Source organism: Dermacentor silvarum, chromosome 7 (assembly GCF_013339745.2).
Source record: "Dermacentor silvarum isolate Dsil-2018 chromosome 7, BIME_Dsil_1.4, whole genome shotgun sequence".
Taxonomy (NCBI): Eukaryota; Metazoa; Arthropoda; class Arachnida; order Ixodida; family Ixodidae; genus Dermacentor; species Dermacentor silvarum.
In genome coordinates this window covers 36900097-36922329 of record NC_051160.1, presented here as the reverse complement: position 1 = coordinate 36922329, position 22233 = coordinate 36900097, and the positions used below count along the sequence as shown (strand labels likewise).

General features: G+C 44.7%; 1 protein-coding gene across 1 annotated transcript; it reads left to right on the top strand.

Moving 5' to 3' along the window:
* On the top strand, nt 1-21917 carry LOC125946686 (papilin-like). The gene is made up of 6 exons (XM_049670538.1): nt 1-138; nt 6935-6970; nt 9292-9474; nt 11228-11410; nt 14972-15160; nt 21550-21917. The coding sequence occupies exons 1-6, from the start codon at nt 81-83 to the stop codon at nt 21603-21605; spliced, it is 705 nt and encodes a 234-aa protein (XP_049526495.1). The 5' UTR covers nt 1-80; the 3' UTR covers nt 21606-21917.
* Nucleotides 21918-22233: the final 316 nt, after the last annotated feature.

Below are 22233 nucleotides of genomic sequence, written 5' to 3'. Positions count from 1 at the left end.
GAAACCTCGTTGCTAGTCTGCCCCATTGTCTATCTACTGCGACCGAACTACACAGACCACTTTAAAGCAGATACCCAGCAATGAAGCACCCCAGCAGCCACTTCATCCTTCTCGTATCCTTTGTTAACGTGCATGCAGGTATGTTAATTTATTGTTTCTATGTTCCTGCCGTGCTGGTACAATTTTATCGAAACACTAAGTTATATATCAACTATAATCTTTTGCTGCTTTGAAACTTATGGGCTCCAACTGCAGGTAGGTTCAGCCATAATCTGTGACCAATTTGAATAAGGGATACAAGAAAGCAAGAACGTAGCAGCATGAACGCGAATAGCAATTGTTCGGTCTGCAATATATCACTCGAGACATTTCGAAGCTTTGGGAAGCTTGCGACAATAGATATCTTGTTTTTAGTTTCTGAAAAAAAAAACAGACGAATTCAAAATATTAACCATGCTTCAGCGCACCTGTTGATGCTCGGGACATGGATGTCGTACGTTGGTTTATCATAATCCCGTGCGCTGTTCCGTGGCCACTACCCACGTTCTTATTCAAATAGCTGACGAGATGCGTCGCCGAAGTATCCAAACTTACTTTAGTCTCCACCCTAATAGTCATATGATCGGTGCAAAAGGTCCCACATTCTTGGGCATCGCAGTAATTAGATCGAAGTAAACGCAGGCTACTACTTCACTCGGTCAGCCAGTGATTGATGGGCTGCATGAGATGCTTTAGTGAATACAGACGTAGCTTAATGTTTTGCCAAGTAGGCCATGTCGAAATAACGGAAACGGCTGTTCTCTCAAGTTATAGACCCAGAAAAGTCTGCAATATTTCTAACCACTCTCTTGTGAACGTCCAGGCGTCCGCAAGAAATCAGTCCATGGCAGATAGCGAGCACATCAGTCCGGGTAGTTGATGAAATTATGGAATTCCGCTCATGAGATGGTCGGGGACGGTGACTCAGAACATCTGAAGGCTACTTGTAATTGCGTTCCAAGCACTGACTGCGTACACCACGCCAATGACAGACGTCGTTTGATTCGCAATGTCCACACACTCCCGTAATATTTTCAGAGGGGTGGGGTCAAACAACAGAGCTGCGATGACTCCAGAATAGTGGCAGCGTGCCTGTGGCTCACTGTATTAGCAGCTGTTGGCAACCCACTACCGGGCGTGTCCATTGGCATCTGTGGATCTGTGTCGGAGCGTCATTTGTAGGCAAAGGTAAACTGGGTGACGATGAAAGTGTATAGATGTTTCGAGTCATCAATAAATCCTCCCTGATAAAGATCCCCTAAGCATATGGCACTATATTTCGTTAGCCTGTTGAGCGGCTCAACACACGTAGAGAGGTTAGTGTCGAAATTGCAGAAATAGGACAAGAAACATACGAAGCATCCGTACACTCTTTTGTCTCGACTACGGCAGAATCCCAGCCAGCGAGCCAATTTCAGCTGGGTGATGGCAAATTATAGCTTTACTGATATCAACAAGATATATAACTGTTGTGAAAATCCACGTCAAGTGCTGCATTTGAGAATAGCATAAGCAGCTGTATTATTAACTTGGGAAAGTACAGGAATGCGGTTATCAAGAACCACACATCTGGCGAGGGTGGCGGCTTCGTTTTATAAAGCAAATGTCAGTGCTGCGACTAAGCTGATAGGTGGAAATAAACAGAGAGGTGCAGTCACGCGCAAAAACTTCTTGAACACGGCTTTAAATAAAATTTCACATTTTTCTAGAACAGTACCGCTGTGCAGAATTTCTTTATCATATTTTAATGAGTGAAAGTACTCGCGTAGGCCCTTCAGCCAATTTGCCCCGGATGCGAAGAAAATGACTTTTTTGCGGCACCGATGTTCTCTAAACTTTCCCTCGCGACTGTACCTGAATACCAAAATCCTCGAAAGCAGCAAGAACACCCGAAGTCACCGCTGCGTTGATGGCAAATTATTGCTACAGCGCTTAAGCCTTTTGATAGTCTGTAGTTGTTCAGTGTTAAACTCTTGTGCCTCAGTGTTCTCGCGTTGTGACTTCACTTACATGCCGTAGTCTTGCTCCCAATGTTCGCTTCCAGAATAAAAAACAAGTGCTGAGACTAGTTAAGAAAATCAGTAGAGTGTTTCAGGCGAACAACATTCGAGGCACTCTCGCGCCTTACTGCGGAAGCTTAACAGAAAAATAGGGAGCCAAGACGCCGAGTACCATTGGTTCAGAGCAGCCAATGACTGAAAATGAACAAGGCTAGCACTCGAGGATGAGAAACCATGAAAAATTGGAGCGTCTCAAAGGACCCCATGTAAAGCCAAGGCGTTAGCTCCCGAATATAGCCTTGGAACAAAGAGCCCCATAAGAGCAACGACAATAAACAAGTTGTTTAAAGCTACCGCTAGAATATACCAAGGTCATTAGAGTTCTCACCGGGCAATATTGCAGAAGGTTCTCACAAAAAATGCCGCAATTTTTCAGTAAGCTTCTCCCACGGACAATCGCATTCGTGCACTCAATAACTGAGTCCTGCAATGTCATGTCATATATCTGCCAGTATAAAGTGAACTAACGAATTGCCACTCACTGACTATTAGTATCAGTTTCATCGCATACGTTCAAATTATCAACGTTTGCATGGGAATAACAACTTCCGTAAGTTGAAATAGTATGCATAAGAATTTTTTAAATACAACCCTTCTTCAATGCATCATTAAAGCTTTAGGCAATCAGAGCTTTCAGCTGACTATTGTCCCACCATTATTTGAAGCAACGTAAAGGATGAAATGTGAATACACGTCCCTGGCTTAATTATGCATTCCCAAGGGCAGTATTGGAATATAAAACTACTAAACATACAAATACGCGCTCCATTTCTCCAGAATAAATTGACCTACAAGAATATTGCAAAAGAACTTCGGATATAAGCAATGTCATTTGACTGTGCATTAGAGAACAAGCGTTTGAAGAATAGTGCCGGGAATATAAATCACATGCGTTTGTTCCTTGGTATTCTCGCTTCAGATGTCAGAGTCACAGGTTCGTATAGGTCCGTTGCCACCAAACGTACGTACGTTTCATGGCAACCGGAATAGAGTGCTGGTACTTGAACCAAGTGGCATTGCTGGTATGTTTCGACGGCTTAAAGTCCACACTTGGGTTTGAGCCATCGTCGGCAAGCGGCGTGTGACCACCCCGCGGGATATCGCCCGGCGAGCTTCTTCACTGGTGAGGGTCCGGAATGCCAAGTGCGCGAAGCTAGCGTCGGAGACTGAGGAAGAGTGAGTTCAGTCGATCCACAGTCCACTATTTTCTGCCGAGCCGCCAACCGTGAGGTTGCGCTGATCAAGCCTTGACATATATGTTATAGTTGGATTGTGGTGTGACCTTCAGCGTAAAAGATTCAATTTTCGCAGCTGTCATTCTAATACCATAGCGCTAACAGTGAGAAGTGCCACTGCAAAAATACTGTTTGCGTATAAGCCTTTAAATTAGTAAATTTCTTGAGTGAACTACTTCACGACATATTCTGTTTGCAGAGAAATTATTATAAGAAGTTCCCTACGCAAGCCAAAGTGCATCAAACATTTATTGGAACTGTAGAATATGTGGGAACTCAACAGTATATTTGTATTACATAAAACCATAGCATATTTCAAAATATCGGAGACCCGAGACCACTATTCGAAAAGTATGTCTTATGACTTCGTACACAGGTTTCCTTCGCATTATATAAACATTTATTGAAAAGATGTACACCGATGAGTGGCGCCAATCTCATTCTCAATAAATTTATTTATTACACAGTGGCTCTGGTGTTGCACTGCCGAGCTCAAGGTGGACAGTTCAATGCCGGCAGTGGCGGACGTATCCCGGTAGGGGTGGAGTGGTTACATTTTAGTTTCCGGGGAGTTGGGGATGGAGGGGGTCACAACTGTACTTGAGTCCCCCACTCACAGATATTTCATAAATATATACCACATTGTGGCTCAGCAACCGCCAATTTTTCAAGCGAAAGCTTTGCTAACCTAGTCGAGCCGAGTTTCGCCGCCGCCAGCAATTTGACCTTCATTTCACCGGAGCTGCGTCGTAGCCTTGGCAACGCATCACGTGACTCGCCACGCCGAGCTCCGCCACCATCGCGTGCGCTAACCGGCGCCGCCGGCCTGGCGCATGCGCTCTCCGCAGCTGTGTCGCCGCCTGACCACGTGACTCGCCCAGCGCCGGGCTAACAGGAGCGCCGCGCTCGCCAAGTCAGTGCGAGCTTAGCCATGGATGAGAGCGAGGCCGAGCCGTCTTCTCTAAGGGTTGCGCGGGAGCGGGAAGCTTTGAGCCGTCGTCGGCAAGCGGTGTCTGACCACGCCGGAGGTATCGCCCGGCGAGCTGCTTCACTGGAGAGGGTCCGGAATGCCATGTGGGCGAAGCTAGCATGGGAGACTGAAGAAGAGCGAGCCATTCGGCACGCAAAACGCTTGGACTTGTCTTTTATAGTTTATGCCTGGCTTAACGATGAGTTTATACCGATGTATAATAATTACAGCTAAATCAAAGCTTAACCAAGTGAAACCAAGACTTAACCAGGCTAAACAAAGCTTTCGCTTTGCATATCCAGGGTTAGCTAAGCCGCAGCCGTTTTTCTCGATGTTATGCCCGTTATATAAATACTTAAATCGATATTTCGTCGTAGCCGTGATGTTTTGTATGGAGTGAGGTAAGGTAATGCCGAATCCAGCGTGCCATATGCTGTGGGTGCGAGAGAAAACCGAGAAACCAAGGAGAACGGTTACTTGAAGACCAGCCTATGTAGGAGGTCCCCTGATCAATCACGCCCTAAAATGGATAGCAGAGAGAGAGACGTGCGGTAATATGACCAAGCGCGTGCTAGGCGGGAAGGGCAAGCAAGAACGCATATCCGCAACTAGCCTGGCCACGGCTTCGCATGGCTGTCGCACGGCTGATCGTATACGGGGCCTACACGCCGTAACTTGGGTTTAATCAGAGGCTGGTGCAAAGCTTCAGGGCAAGCCAACTTGCTGGTGGTGTCTTGCGAGCTGCATTGCACTGCGCCCAGCTGTTGGAGGTCACGTAATTTCAACTTTTAAATACGCGCTAAAGCGAGAGGCAGCATGAAGCGTTCGGTCTCCGTTGCCGGCGCTCTTCTGCACGCTTTTCTTCTGAAAGCGAGTGTTCGTCCTCTGCCTCGAGTGTTCAATGTTTCCGAGACACCATGCTTCGTATTAGTAAGGCGAAAGCCTTTGAGGACTTGTGGATCGAAAATTTAACATTCTCGAAAATTCAATGGCACCAAAGTTTATGGTGCCACCAACAAATTTGCGTCATGGGTTCGAGTACCTTAAGGGGGGGGGGGGGGGTTGGAGGGCAAAATCGACTAAAAATGCTAATTGTTGATTTGCCACCACAATATGTCAGCGTTCTTGGCAAATGTTTTGACCAAGTGGCCACACTCAGATGCGCAACGGAAGATAATCTAAAGATGGCGCCACTCGCGCCTACCCCCGTGACTGCGCCTACTCGTTGCGCAAGTTTGTCTTGTGTGTTGTGGCGTTTGCTTTATTAATAAAGGACGCCTAAATGTATTTACATATATAATAATCTATGAATATAGTGTATCTAGCTAAATTATTTCTTTCAGTAGTTCAGTACGGGACCGAAAGGGGCGGGGATAGTCACGGGAGTTCGCGTGCGAATATTTCTTTATGTTCGCGTTCCCGCCGTTACCACACTGGCGTTCTTACCCGCGTTCTGCTTAGAAAAGGAACTTTTTCTCTGCAACCACTGCAGCTATTAAATTGAATTTTTTGTGCGTTGTTCCTGAATAACATGGGCCCCTACTGAATGAAATAAAGTGTATTGCCACCGGAATTTCATTTTTTCTTAAAGCTTTTGTTTTAGGCCATCAGAAAAATATCTTTTTTTACTAAACAATGGCCAAACCTACAGTTATTCCTTTGCTTCAGAAGAACACCCACTGCACGTCCAACAACCACATAAGTTTGGACCTTTGTACCTATGAAGAATTTCTCAGAAATGTTCCTTAAAGAAATAAAAAATCATTTTATTAGTATCTTAAGAGCGGTTCAGTATTATCATACTAAAGTTAAAAACGATTGGCAAATGCCAATTTCAAATATCCTGGATAATATATTTCAGTTGGAATCAGAAATAACAAAGTTAGAGGCAGTAGCAGCTGAACACCTAGGTTTGCTATCCAATCCCCCTAATTAACTCCAACCTTATTGGGATACAGTTAATTAAGACACGTCAACCCACGACCTTTGGGGATACTTAAGGTGAAGGTAATTAACGCGCCACCATGCCAGGTGGTGGCATCATGTGTTGGTGCCACTGTGATGTCATGAAGGTCCTGCGGTTCAGTGCCTCAGGTAACTCTACCTTAACTAACATAGAGTTAATTAAGGCGCTCGAACCCATGACCTTTGGTGGGAGTCGAACCCACGACCTTTTGGTGTTAACTAAGGCGAAGTTAATAAGCGTAGGGTTAATCAAGATAGAGCTAATTAGGACACTCCAACCGACGACTTCGTAGGAGACCCACAACCTTTGGTGATAAATATGGTGAAGTTTTTAGGTAAAGTTAAGGAACCCGAACCCACGACATTTTGTAGAAGAAAAGAAGTAATAGGAAGTAACAATGCATTCGAATGAGAATGTCAAGTAATTTAATGAATGTCTCGTGAGCGCGTAGGCTTTCGCCATCATCCCCTTTAGCATATCTTAAAGTGGCTATCAGCTTTTCTAGTAACCGAATGTGTACTGCAACATATACCGCGTATAAAACTTAAAATTTTTGTTCATGTAGTAGGTATTTTGCTATTGGTGGCAGTGTTTCCTTCTTTCGAGCTAAACTGCGACATCTTAAATTTTGTAATAATGACACCTACTTCATTTTTTATTACAGGATGGAACTGTTTTAAAAACTGCAAAAAAGAAAAACGTAAGTACAAGTCTAAAATTTGCATGAATGTCTTACACCCTCTGGAGTTATTCCTAAATGCAGATTTATACCTCCAAAGTAATAAGAAAAGCTGTTTCTCAACTAACATATATCCAATTGGTTGCTCGGGTACTGATGTAATGTTTTGCTAGAACGCTTTATTTGCACCTTAAAAAAACTAAAAGATTTACAAAGGAATGCGCTAACATTGAAGCATCAGAAAGTTGTCGCACAGTATAGGTATCGCTGGACTTTTACAAACATCTAGGTCGTATTTTTCAGCCACGATTTTTTTTCCTTCTTTCTGTCTCCTTGCTGGACATTCTGTCATTACTCTCTTTTGTCGGCACTTGTTTTACTTCTTTCGTCCTGAAGCTGTTGTTTGCGTTATGCTCATGACACCTGCTTGTAAGCCTTTTTCTAAGGATCGACACTTTCAATGCTGCTTTCTCGGTGGCCTCTACAGGGCTCGTCTCCTCGACGTCTTAGTACAGGCCACGCTGTGGTTTTGCCGGTCGCAATGAAGGCTTCAGCGTGGTTAGTCTCTGGTGTGTTGAGCGTTCCTGTCACATTGTTGCATTTCTTTCTTTTTTATATCACAGTTCGCATTCAAGAGTCTCAGCACGAATCAAAAGTTTTGAGTTCGCTCCTACAGGTTTGTCGGCTCTGCGCTTAAGGCGCACAATTTATGCAAAATTACCGCCCCGTCATACTCGTGAACAATATAGGAGTTTACACCATTATAAGTTACTGCCTTCTCGGATTTCAGGCATCTGGCCCCTTCCACGTCGTCCAACTGCAAAACAACTCATCTAGAAAAAAACATATTTGAAAAAAAAAAAAACGAGCAACTTATAAGAAAAATCCGAAGTGCCATCCTGAAGCAGCTTCGTCAACACTAACGTATCTTAACTGTGTCTAAGTTAGCTAGCTTTGATCACCCGTTTGCCTTGATATGTACATTAATTACGCTAATTAAATGTCACAGCGCGCATTCACTTATCTGGCCTTCATCGACGTGAAATGGCTTATTGTTTGCCCGGCGCTTTCTACGTACATGTGGCTGGCTCAGCCGCTTGAACGTCAAGGGGGGGGGGGGGGGGGGGGGGGGCGATACGCGTCATTGGTAAAGCCAGTGATAGGAAACCAGTTTCTCCCACAAATCGATGACAGAGTGGTGTTAGAAGATTATCAAAAAGACGGTTTCTTGTAGTAAAATTACGCATAGTTTGTCATCTTTATTATCGAGGAAGCATTTTAACGTTAAGTACATGTGAGGAACAAAACTTTTCAAAATTCCTACATCGTATTACCTCATACATGTGGATACTATTACTTTATAGTTTCGGTGCAACTTTTTCAATGGTATTATTACGTTGAATGCAATTTCGTTTTTTGTGCAAGAGACATCACAAGCACATATCACCTGCAGCGAAGTAAGGCAGAAGTGCACATATTGTGAGTGAAATATTGACACAATATTCCTACTACCTCATAAAGAAGCTTACTTGTTATTGCTGCATTGAGCATGCAAGCCTTCCAATCTCTAAGAAAGAAAAGTATTTGTTTTCGGGATTTCGGCAGAAAACATTTTAATGTCAAATTTATTTCAGCTTTCAAGCAATGAGCCGAAAGAGTATCACGCTTTTTCTAACGAACGTGTGGCATACAGTGACATGCTTTTTATGGTTGTTTCCAAGAGCTCTGGGGACAATAGCACCTACCACTGCTTACGCCAGTTTCACAGTCTTTAATTTCTGCGTGTTTAAAAGCGATGGCGGCACACTCTTATCTGCGCTCTGTCTCACCAAATGTCTGCAGTGAAGCGATGGCTACGTTTACCGAACCATCTAACAACCAAAAGAAGAGCTTTACGTTTGTCCATTGCTGATGCCTTGCTTTGCACCGCGAGATTATTGGACGGTCCGAAGGACAATTTTGCGCTTACAATATAAAAGCACTTATTCTTTGGCTAAGATACCAAACTGGTAGCACTTTCTAATTGATTGAGGAGGCTTGCAGCATTGACATCACTGCATTTGTTTTTTTTATTTGTAGCGTACGGTACGCCTGGTGCACAACGCTTGCCCAGAATATGTGATACCCGTGCTAAGGTTATCATTGTGAACTGCCTTTTACGATATATATATATATATATATATATATATATATATATATATATATAAAGAGAGAGAGAGTGTGTGTCGCCATATATGCATTACTACCAAAAATGAAGGACATATTGATTGCTCTAATAATTCAGAATAACTGGTTCTGTAGATGAAACCTAACAAATTAAGGAAGCTGTGCAAAAATTTCAGCCTCCCCCCAACCAACACCAAGTATTTGCCTGAAACCACCTGTCCTCGGATACTGCAAACCATTGCTCAATGCTTGGTACTATGACAATAATAAAAGGCAGTGTGTGAAAGTTGATCCCACCCTATGCGGCACTGGCAGCAACCTCTTCGGGACGCTGGAGCAATGCAAAAAAGTCTGCGAACGTAAGTAGAAATATGCTCATACTTAAACAAGAAACATTTTACTCAGCTTCTGAATGGGCTTTTAAGGTACCGTAACACCCAGACTATAGCGTTCCCTTTACTGCATCGCCTAGCAGATTTCCACAGCCATGTATGGAAAACTGCAGTGCCCTTGAATGTAGTAGTCACGTCAATATTTATTTATTACGATTAAGAGCAAATGCCGTTCTTTTATTTGTTGATTGACCTTGTCCTCATTGTAACAGAAATATAGGCGAATAGTAACGATTCGTTGTGACTTAAAAAAAAAAACTTTAATGCAAACTAACTGCATTGAATAGGGCATAGCTTATTGTCGTTGTCCTAGTCCTTCTAATCTCTATCACCAACATACAACCTATCACCTTTAGTGCCACCCTGGGATTTTAGATACCGCATTTTTTGGCACGAAAACTTTCTGTGCCACATTTTTCTTTGTTTTTCAAGCGGAGCTGCTTAAGCCGACCGTCAGTCCGTGGAGCGTGTACAAAAAAGGTCGCTGAACGATGACGTCACCATGCGTTGCCTAGCAACCACCTCGTGGAGGGGCGTGTGCGTCGCCTCCTCTGTGTGCCGTGCACATGTTCCCTTAATATGGGACGTTAAAGAGAGGGAAGGAGAGCATGAGCTCTCCTTCCGAGACCGTGCCTTGCAGCACTTAGCATTTCCTAGCACAACTTAGCCAAGCTTAGTAAAATCTGGAAGAAGCTAGGTGGATCACCAGCTCCGCTGCCAGCCTTGCACCACTAGTGCAAGCTGCCACGTTTTTTTAGGTGGATATCTATTCCATAATTACGGTAAAAAGCCTCATTCCTTGAGAGCGCCTCAAATAATTACCTGCGGCACCTTTCATACCACCAGTTCGACACGAGTGTCAACTGAACTACGGGTTCGGGTGTGAAAACGGATACTCATCATGACACCTAATGTGGCAGTTGTGGTCACGTTGTATTAAAGACAACTTCACAGCCCTCCAGTAAGTCCACTAACAATGACCGTGTCGATGGGAGGAGCCAAATTCTCACATGCCGTTGCAGCTCCTGTCTTAAATCCTTGATGAGACGCCCTCCCCTCTTCACCTGTCGATAGCTGAATAGGCGCAGCTTTATGTACCATGGCCGTCACCATCAATGGTATGTTGCATATTAATTAAGCCCCCTTAACCCCCCCACCCCCCACAGGAAGTTTCACTGACGTGCTGAGTCTATTTTTTTGCGCGTCTGAATCCACGCAGCACACGAAACTCGTTTTAAGCTGGTAACGTTGCAAGCTAGCGCAAGTACTTGTGCCGTTCTCCGGGAATATAGGCTTCATGCCGTAATTACCCGGTCGACGATTATTTAATACAGCAACTAACGGAGACAAACATTTCCTACCAGTATTAGTTGAAAACACTTCTCTCAAAGGGAGCCCGGCGAAAATTCAGAGCTGGCATAAAGCTACTGCAGCTCACGTAGTTTCAGCGACGTCTTGTGGTTTTCTGGAGACGTACTTGCAGTTTTTCGCAAGCGTCTATGTGCAGTAAAACATTCACAGAGCTGCCAACTGTTTTCCAATTGCCGGAAGTAAGCCTAGACAAAGTGTCGGTAATTACTCTCATTCACCCGTGCGACCAACATTAGACTATAACAATCACAGGCAGTTATAACCTCCTCATTGGGGCATTTACTATATTACTCGTGGCGCAGTTTAACATTGTTCATGTAGGCAATGCTGCAGCTTCACACTCTTTCAGATCCTGTTGGACAAGCGCAGATTATCTGCCTGACACCACCGGTACTTGCCAGCTCTAGTCCGTTGCTACAGTCTTGGTATTTCGAAGTTGACTGCGCTTGCTGTAAAAGATTAAACTATACCTTAGGCGCCGCAAGCAGCAACAAATTTGAGACAGAGAAGAAGTGCCAAGAGTTTTGCCAACGTGAGTACTATATACATTCTCATGGCAGAAGAACTGAAGTATCTCTTTTAGTTTAATTCAGTAGTTGTACTTGTATTTGAAATAACTGAAGTTGCAACTATACTTTACGCTTTTATAACTGTGCCAAATGGGATTTGTGGATGACTACAGAAGTGAGTGCTGATAACCATAAAAGCACACTCGAATACGCGACCAACAATACTGCGTATCAAACAAAGCGAATGCGTCTGCACGCTCAAACAATCTGAAAATTTCGATGAAATCTGTGTATCCTCACAGATATAGTCAATTTCGTATACAAAATCTTGAGGTTTTAAATGCTTTAGGTTGCGCTGTTAGCATCTACGCCTAATCCAGATGCCAGAGAGAGCACGGAAGCCACTACAAATGGGAATCCCCTCCGAATTGACACCTATAGGTCAAAGAGAACAAAGTGTAAAAAGGTACAGCACTATAGCTTTATGAAACGGAAGCTGCTTCAACAAGGCACTTTGTTGTCCTGTGGAAAAAAACCTAAGAATATGGGGTGCTGCAGTGTCGAGTGGAGCTCTTCCGTGAAGCATTTCAAATATAAGTTGTAACAGCATTGCATTGATGCCCATCGAGCCCAACTATTCTCACACTGTGAGAAAAGCTTTCACTAGGCTCGTCCTGCCGAGAAATATATTAGTGGATGTTGCGTCCGCCTATGAATTTGTAGCAGAAAGCGAAGCTCCGCTCCGCATGATGTGAACCAGATAAGTGGCCGCTTGCGGCGATGCCAGCGTGACGGCCCATTTTTAATATTCTGATGTCTAATGGTGGGATAACATAAGCAAATGAGTGAACCAACAAGGTGCACTGCGCACATTGCAGAGGTGTGTTCATGACTATTGCGACATCGTATTACAAAGATCATCCTACTTGTAAACAACAATACATTCAGTGAGCAGATTGATTACAAAGTTATCTGCCATAGTAAGTGCCAAGTCAGCTATGCAGTGGCACGAGTCTTTCAAAGCAAGCTTCTACACACATTCACTGGCAAAACTCGTCCTTGCCTTCTTCTCCTTACTCTTTCTTTGGTCCCTTGTACCACCCATTCCATTCATCGCGCAGCTATTACCAAGTTGCTTTCCGTCTGTAGTGCAGTGACCTTATCAGTGTTGTTTATGTGCGTGGAGTGTTTGAGAGCTCTAGAGACTTGTGAATGAAGAATACAGAGACAGAAGAAGGCGGGGGGGGGGGGGGGGGGTCGAGCCAGGGGCACCTTTCGATTGGCAGCGTTAAAAAAACATCAGAAAAAGAAGAAGAAGAGAGGCGGGTGCTGAACAGGCCGAGGGGGATCGTGACTTGGAAGACGCAGGACCAATTCGCTGTTCCGGGAGCTCCTGCCACAGTACCTGAGGTGGCCCTGAGGACAACGCGCCTGCCTGTAGCTGCAGACGCCGAGTAGTGCCAGGTTGGATGCCGTTTGGAGCAGGCCTGGCTGCTCCAAACGGCGTCCCACCAGGCATCTCGTAGTCGCCTGTTGAAGCAGCTTGAGGCTGTGTCCGATGCGAGGCCTAACCAAGGCCTTTGCTTTGAGGCCGCCTGTTGCTCGAGGTGGCACGTGAAGTTGTGGCAGTAGAAGTGCCGCCCGACATCCATTCGAGTGCGATGGCCACGGGAATGCAGCCGTGGGCCGTCCCCTGCCTCATCTCAAGACCAAGGCCGTCACTCTGCCTTGGCTCGCCTCCCACGAGGGTCATCGTGGCTTGGCTTGTCTCCAACGAAAATTGTCGCGACTGCTCAGACGACCTACCGCAGATCGACGACAACATCAGGACTGAACCCGTGAGACGCACTTGCTCTTTCCTTGAACGCTACGCGTAGGACTTAGTGTCGATGTGTTTGCTTTAGAGACCTTCACTCTGCATTCTGCGTTTAGGGCTTGTCTTGTTTCCGTCCTATCATGTTAGGTAAATTTTGATTTACATCCGCTCGCGCGTCTCTGACATTCATTACCACCTGACTACACACAGACATACGTGCCGAACAACTATTCCATCACAGCGTCCTTCTTGACGAGCATTCGTAAATGAGGTGGCAGCAGTACTGATGTCTATGCGGAGCTCAACTCTGATTGTGTTATGCATCTTCTCAGCTGTGGCGTACGCCCATTCACACAAACACAGAGGTCAGTGAAATGCATTCCGCAGACAACCAAAAAAAAAAAACTAACTGCTCTGTAACTTTTGTGCTGCTCCCCATGTGGGCAGCACAAACGTTGTCTCTCACTCCCCATGTTTTCATGTTGGCAGTGAAAGGGTCATTTAGATTGTAGTTGACAAAATGAGTATTTTCTTGCATTGGCATTGGGGGACCGAGAGTGTGGGGGACCGAGGAGTAGGCGCATGAGTTCTTTTTTCCAGAGGGGTAATTGCAGGACCCTTCCTGATATTCTTGACGGGTTGTTGAGTAGTGAAATGGGTTCCTGTTGACACAAAGTTGTGCTAAACATTCTGCTTCACTTCATTGTAATATCAACAGAAAATTTCACACAAGATGAGGCATACGTGAGCGACACAAGAAACTTTCACTGTAAAGCACCCCATGTCACACACGTGACATTCTGTGATATGTTCGTTACTTGCTATGAAGTTTTCCTCTCACATCTTCAAATTTCTTCCCAGAGCTTGCTATCAAATTTCAGCAGTCGAAATATTGCTCTCTAAAAATAGCAGCTACCGCAAGTGGTAGTGACAGCGAAGGTTACTTCACCGGGCTGTTGCTTTGTAGCATGTGTGTGTGCAACACGTCATGATTACTAGCCTAACAAGACAGGGACTGAAGAAAGAACACGGGACCATGCTAGTTTGTGTGTGCTGCCAAATAGAAGTGGAGCTTGTGGTATATAAATGTGGCCTTGAACATTATGTTTGGGAGGTCACGTCACACAGATGCGATAAATAAAGCGATTGCTTAAAGTAAGCGCTAAGCCAAAGAATATTGATTGGCGTTGCAAGGGAAACATGTGATATAAAGGGTGTGCGTACAGCGGATGCATAAATGTTCATCTAGAAGCAGTGTGGTGCGTCGACAAAGACACGATGGGCGATTAGGCTGTTACCCAAAACTCTCAGATGTCGCATCGCACAGCAAAGGTTTGCGCGCATACCCAGCTAGGGACAGGGTGGTGTAAATTTTATTTGCAGAAAGCTATGATGTGCAGGTGCAAGTTGGAATCAGCTAGCGCAAGATAGGGGTAATTGGAGATGACACGGAGAGGCCTTCGTCGTGCAGTGAAGATAAATATGGGCTGATAATAATATTGATGATGACTGACTTCACCAATGCACGTTTTCAAGATTTTCAGCTGTCATTTGCGTAGTCGTAATCGAAACGAAAAAAAGAAAAAAATTACAAATATTGATTTCATGCCGATTTTCGTACTACTGAAATAGCAATATAAAACTAAGGTGTTTCGAAGGGGGATCTATATTTCAACTTTTTCAGTATAATTATCCATCTCTATCTACCCTAGTTCTTAAATTCTGATGCAATACTGATCACATGTTGTTCATGGTGTCTTATTTTCAGCGAACCATAAGCCGAAAGCGGTATGCAGCGCAATACCAGAATCTCAGTTGTGCTTGCTTACAAAAAGATTTTTCAAGAACTGGTACTTCGATGCATCAAAAAACACCTGTCATCGTTTTGGCAAAGGTCGCTGTGCCAAAAATAGCAATGGATTTACATCATTCAAAACGTGCATGAAACGATGCAGTTGTAAGTGTTTGTTTGTTTGTTTAACTTTTGTTTATCTCTGGTAAATTATAAAAATGCACCAAAACACGTTTTTCTCTCTGCAAGAAGTCGAACCCTAAATCACACTTTTTGTGAGAGCCTAAATCGCATATACGACACAATGACACAGAACATTTGTTAGCGTTTTATTCCTGGGAAGATTTTCCCAAAAGAATCTGTGAACACCCACCAAATTCCCACCAAGAAATAAGCAACAAGGGATAAAGTCCGTTATTATGAAGTAGAAAAATTGAGCAAACACCTAATTTACGATATAAAAATCTTTCCTAAGTGTATATCTGATGAGCGATACATCAAAGGTAGCGAAACTTTACAAGCAAGTTCTCCCATACTTACTAGCACAGCAGGTCTGTTTCTTTGCTCGTGACCTCGCTGGAACACCGCAGTCAACGCGCTCGGATGCTGCAGGAACTGCTGCTGCATTCGAGTGGTTACGAATGGCTCTTCTTTCCCTCGTATTCTCGAACGATCTCCGAATTGAAGCACTTCCTAGTCTGCACGAAGTTGAGCACAGTGCCGTCCCTCGCCTGACGAAGACACTGCGCTCCGCGTTGATTTTTGTGGAGTGTCCATGAAGCGCAGTGACCAATCTTCTGGCGGAGCGACGCTGTCCAATTAGCCTCCAGCGAAGCTGAGGGGGAGGAAAAGTGGCGAGTTGTTGCGAAGGGTAGAACATTCGAAGGGTAGAACCGGTGATAATAGAGAGGGTAGGAGCATGCTAGCGAGTTAAGATTAGCGCGCTTCCCTGGAAACCAATTAGGGAGGTGATAGGGAAAGCCAAGAAACGCATGTGGGACACAATGGAGGAGAGGCCCCTATATAGCGTTGATAATGGCCAAGTGGTTGGCGCAGGGCAAGGACGAGGAGCAGGGATCGCGAAGCAAATAGCGAAAGGGGTCATTGACCTGCGGAATGATTCAAAGGAAGTGCAAATCGCAGTCGGCACGATGCAAGAAGCTGAAAGGCAGGGTTATGCAATTGAAAGGTCAGTGCTTGCAGTATTCAGAGAAATTTAGACGCTAGCACCGGCAATGAATTTTACGGTCATTGACATCAGCCGAGAAGTGCACCGAGCAGGCCGCCAAGGCGGGACGGGATAAATTTTAGCGAGAGTGTACCAACACCGGTTGGACGCCGATTCTCGGCCCGGGCAGTAGCTTCTTTAGGCGGGCCTCAGAAAATCACAAATGAAGATTAAGTAAAAGATGTAGCTACACACCCACAAAGAGCAGAATTAGACCGCAAAGAGTAAAGAAAGTGAGCGCCAATAATAAGCATAGAAACGGTGAAATTTGTTACGTAATTATGCAGGATGGTCGCAAGGAGGTCGCAAACTGTTAGCCGGTACGCCTTCACTGAAACGCATCTACGAGATATGGAGAATTACTTTATATCTATTACTCTTACTGACAATTTCGTATGGGAAGGGCGCAACAGAATGATTGGGTCTTAGGAAAGGCTGAAGCGTAGGCATGCTATTAGGCGAGGTATGGAGTGGCAAAGGGTAAAATAAACATTTAAAGAGCATGTATGTATAAGCGGCCCATGGGAAGGCAAGAATACGTGGCTTGGAGTAGCTTACCTGTAGACAGGTAGTGATAGCGGAGATAAAAGTAAATAATTGATTGATTGGATTACAAGCGATACTATTGAGTTCAAGAAATCAGGCCAGGTGTCATTAGTAGCAGATATGAACTCGCACATGGAGGATTTAGACGGATACACCGATTACAACGGTTCTCTGGTGCGGGATCTGTGGGATGAACAGAACCTTACAGTAGTTAACAAGGGAGAATAAGTGTCATGGACAGGTTACGTGGCAATGCGGAAAAATGCAGTCATGTATCGACTACGCCTTAGTCTCAGAAATGGTCTATGAACAACTAGACTAATTGATCATAGACGAGCATGGAAAAATGAGCCTGGCTAGGGGTCACAGACGTTTAACAATAAAGTTTGGGAGAGAAAGTTAAGGACCACACAAAGAACGATGGAACTAAATATCTTAGGTCTAACATTAAGAGACGGGAAGAGAGCGGTGTGGATCAGAGAGCAAACGAGGATAGCTGATATTCTAGTTGACATTACGAGGACAAAGTGGAGCTGGCAGGCCATGTAATGCGTATGATGGATAACCAGTGGACCATTAGAATTACAGAATGGATACCAAGAGAAGGGAAGCGCAGTTGAGGACGGCAGAACACTAGGTGGGGTGATGAAGTTAGGAAATTTGCAGGCATAGGTTGAAATCAGCTAGCGCAAGGCAGGGGTAATTGGAGATCGCAGTGCGAGGCCTTCTTCCTGCAGTGAACATCAATATAGGCTGATTATATATATATATATATATATATATATATATCTTGCTAAGAGGTTTAATAGCAACGGATGCAGGCGAACGGGTAGCAGTCACAAGCGTTCGGCCAAGGACAGCAACCACGAGCTCATGCCGGTGGCGATGCTGCTGAGGCACAGGTCACTCTTCTTCATTACAATCGCCCTCCGCCGAAAAAGGCGCCATCCTGGCGGCTTAAGGCGAAGACACTACTAGTGGGTCGTAGTACGGCTTAATGCGACAGACGTGGACAAGTTCGCGGCCGCGATTGCGCAGGTCTGTCGGTGGCTTGAGGGGCTCCACGAGGTAATTGACGGATGACGTTTGCTCCAGAACGCGGTAGGGTCCGAGGTATTTCGCGACAAGTTTTGCAGAGTGGCCGGGTGTGGTAGCGGGTACCCGAAGCCAGACCAGAGAGCCAGGGGAAAATGTAGGTGCAGAACGGTCGGCTGGTTGACGGGATTGCTGCTGCCACTGGTCCTCGGTGGAAAAAGAGCGGGCAAGCTGGCGGCATTCCTCAGCATGTCGAGCAGCTTCAGACAGCGGAGTACTTTCGGACGCATCAGGTTTATATGAAAGAATTGTATCGAACGTATTAGATGGTTCTCGGCCATATAGGAGAAAGTACGGGGAAAATCCAGTAGTTGCTTGGGCCGCAGTATTGTACGCATACGTGACGAAAGGGAGAACTTGGTCCCAATTTGAATGATCAGAGGCGACGTACATTGATAGCATATCACCAAGAGTACGGTTGAAGCGTTCTGTCATGCCGTTAGTTTGCGGATGGTACGCTGTACTTGTGCGGTGAATGATTCGGCATTCGTCGAGTAGTGCCTTCAAAGCATCGGCAAGAAAGGCTCGGCCTCTATCGCTCAGAAGTTCGCGAGGGGCACCGTGGCGCAGAACAAAATGGTGTAACAGAAACGATGCAACGTCGCGGGCGGTGGCAGTCGGCAGAGCGGCGGTTTCAGCATAACGGGTCAAGTGATCCACGGCAACAATAATCCAGCGGTTCCCTGCTGGAGTGGATGGTAGCGGTCCGTATATGTCAATACCAACACGATCAAAGGGACGACTAGGGCAGGGAAGGGGTTGTGACGGGTAGACTTGTCCGGGAGGTAATTTTCGGCGTTGGCACTGAGTACAGGAGCGAACGAACTTTCGCACGTACTTATACATGCCGCGCCAATAAAATCGGAGGCGTAGTCGAGCGTAAGTCTTGAAGAGGCCGGCATGCGCGCACTGTGGGTCGGCGTGGAAAGCGTCGCAGATAAGGTCACGGAGATGTCGGGGTATCACAAGAAGCCACTTGCGTCCGTCAGAAAGGTAATTACGACGATAAAGAAGGCCATCGCGAATGCAGAAGTGGGTAGCCTGGCGGCGAAGAGCGCGAGATGGTGAAGAGGTGGATGGATCAGAAAGGATGGTCATGAGAGCACTGATCCAGGGATCCTTGCACTGCTCCGACGGCATGTTGTGCAGTGCATGTGATGCAAATGCAAATATATATATATATATATATATATATATATATATATGAAGTGAACGTGGCGTCGGCCGCTCGCAAAGTGCTCGGCAGAAGAAAAGAAGACGAGGAAGCAGACGTAAAACAGGCGTTCTGGCGGACGGCTGGCTGTCTTTCTGTTTGTCTCCTCACAATGGCGTAGTCGACAGGACGATGTTTGTATAATACATCTAAGTGTGGTTTGAGGCGGACCATTGTCAGTTGCCCTTGCATGGGTCCTCGATATAGCGGGACGTGTGTGGTGAACGTGGATGTGGTGAACAGGGTCTAAATCATAGATTCGGGACCTCTAAGTAGTGCGACGTAAGTTAACGCATTTTTTTTTTCTTTTACTTACCGCTAAAGCGCCACTTCATTTCTTATGAGCTATCGCTTCAATACCTGGTCCGGCATTACTCATGTTAGAAGCACTGCTGTTCGACTGCATCCCCAGAAATTCTTACAGAGCATGAATGCTGGTATTGGAATATTCATGGCTCTCGCATTATAAACGTCGATATATTCTATCTGACCTTAGCAAAATAATATATGGGGTCCTACGTGCCAATACCACGATTTTATTATGAGGCACAGTGTATTGAAGGACTCCAGATTAATTTTGACCAGCAGCGGTTCATTACATGCACCCAACGCATGGTACGCGGGCGTTTTTACATTTCACTCCCATCGGGATGTGGCCACCAAGGCCAGGATTCGATCAGCATTCTCGGACTTAGTAGCGTAATGCCTTACCCACTAAGCCTCCACGGCGGGTATATCTGACCTTTGAGCTGACATTGTCCGCTAAGAACAATATATTTGCTATTGGCTGAAAATGTGTTGAGACTGTGTACATTGGTCAATCTGGCAGTTATCAGAAAATAACAATTCATAATAAATAATATCAAACTGCTGCTGTCAAGCGTGGCAAAATTGCAATAAATTTAACGGAATAGTCACACAATGGCAACAATCGTTTTCGACGCCACAATGCCGCAAACGGTGTCTGTTTTTTCGCCTGGGTTGCTTGGTGAAATTACTGATGCACTGCGAAAATATTTTGTGCCAAGCTACTGTACAAGAAGTTCAGCTGTTCACTGCTGTACAGTGTGGCTTGACAGTCGCACTCCAACTGACTCGCATTTTCTACATGGACGACACCTTGTGATGTAGCTACAAAAGGAATAAAGAGCTTCCTCGAGAAAACCCTTTTATAAAACGTGGTTTCAAGAGGCACACAATTTTTAGTCATATTCTTAGTTAGCATAGAACGTAAAGTTTCAATAAGCATGTCAAGAAAATGTTTTATCTTGGTAAAATGTCCTAAAAAAGGTCTACTAAGCAGCTCTATAAATGACAGTGATGCAGAAGCATGCAATGAACCAATTTTACGCCCATTTTCTTTCTAACTACCTTACTTCCTCATTGAACACGATCTGGTTAGTCAGTTTATGATTAAGCTTATGAGACCAGTGTCAATCTATACTGCTAAATAGTCCGCTGTCAATATGTGTGCTTCCAGTGCGTTGCTTATACGTTCCTTTTCTTAAACGTAACATTAACACAAGCACCGCAACAACACTTTCTTATACAGTAAGCGCAGTTCGCCTCTTTGCACCGGCTTTTCGCAGGTTATATGGTATGCGCCGTCGACTTTCTTCGTACCTTGATCTCCAATTTTATCTACTAGCTATAAAGCAGCTGCAGGAATAGACCGCATTGAACCAATAAAGCTCGGCGCCATATTCACGTACCAACATGCCTTACAGACTAGAACAGCCGACAGCAACAGGTGCGACCCACGCGGCAGTGGCCAGGCTTTCACGAAACTTCCCATTGTCCCGCTATAGCACACGGATGCAAATGACGCGTTCGTTGTTTCAAAGACAGAACAATCGGCCACTATTAGAACAGAAAGGCCTAGGCCAATGCTCCCAAAGCAACTCCATGATAAAGGCTAAGTTAAACCTGATCAAATGCCTCAGCTCTACGGATCTGCACATAAAATTTCTGAAGCCTCCTTGCTACTGCAGTTTCAATGTGACAGTCCCGCCTGTGCACCTAAAAAAGCAACGTATAGGTGCGTTGGCAGCTACAAATGAAGGCACTGCAGGGCCAATGTAGTAAAACGCAAATGGAACAAGTATTGGTGTGTTAAAGATTGATCTGGTGAGCAGAACTGGTTGTGTGTACCGGTGTATAAAATCCAGGACCTTTTATGTGGTAATTATATTCATAAATTACTAACAGCTGCGTATATATAGTAGCAAAAACAAAATATGCTTCTTGTTCCTCAAATCCCGGAACCTCGGGCGGTTGCACAATCTACTTCCCTGCTTAGTAATTATGAGTTGTAAAGTCAGATTATTAGCAGGCAGAAAAAAAACATGCAGCGTCAAATGACCCCTGAGAACCATTCAAGGTAATCATCGTACTGGCGACAAGGACAATTGTGCGCGCTAAAAGAGAACAAATTTGTTTTCTTACCACTGACGTTCTGTCTTTATCTTCCAGGCTTCAAGCACACGGCATGGAACGAGACGGCAACTTCTCACAGAAAACCAGAATAGGAAATAGTGTTTGCTACGCTTCCTGGATAATTAGCTGATACATGTTTATAATTAACTCTTGTTCAAGAATTCTAGAAACAATCAGCGACTTCGAATTAACCTCGTATTAATTATACGAAAGACAGTGAACCGGATCAAATATCAGAAAAATTATTTTAAGTAGTGTCTGTAGAACCAGTTGTCACATACCACTGTAAAATATTTCCACTCAGTACTGTGCTAATATTCTATCTTTTGCATTGAAAATTAATCACCTACTATGTGGAATACTTTGTGGCAGTTTCAATAAACCTAGCTGTTGCTTAGGTGTTATGTAAATCGTCGTCTCTCTATCGTTATCTACGTACCGGATATCTATTTATTTGTTCTATTACACTTGGTTTTTTTTGTTCGTTTTCATTTTCAGCTCTCCTAATTTCCTAAATATAGTGTCCACCGTTAGGAATAGCGGTCTTCATAACGCAATGCATTCTTCTCAGGATAGATGTAGCAACAGGTTGATGGATGGGAGATACGTACTTCTGCAAAGTGCTCAACTCAAAATGCTGTGAGACATTCTTAATAAAATATCCAAATTATACCAGCTAAATTATATAGGCCTTGAAATATTTGTAACCTGTAATGTATG

Excerpts from the sequence above, each read along its gene's own strand:
- LOC125946686 (XM_049670538.1), top strand. The coding sequence starts at position 81 with ATGAAGCACCCCAGCAGCCACTTCATCCTTCTCGTATCCTTTGTTAAC. Across the intron at positions 139-6,934 it reads CTTTGTTAACGTGCATGCAG|GATGGAACTGTTTTAAAAAC; the intron begins GTATGTTAATTT and ends TTTTTATTACAG. Across the intron at positions 15,161-21,549 it reads GTGCATGAAACGATGCAGTT|GCTTCAAGCACACGGCATGG; the intron begins GTAAGTGTTTGT and ends TTTATCTTCCAG.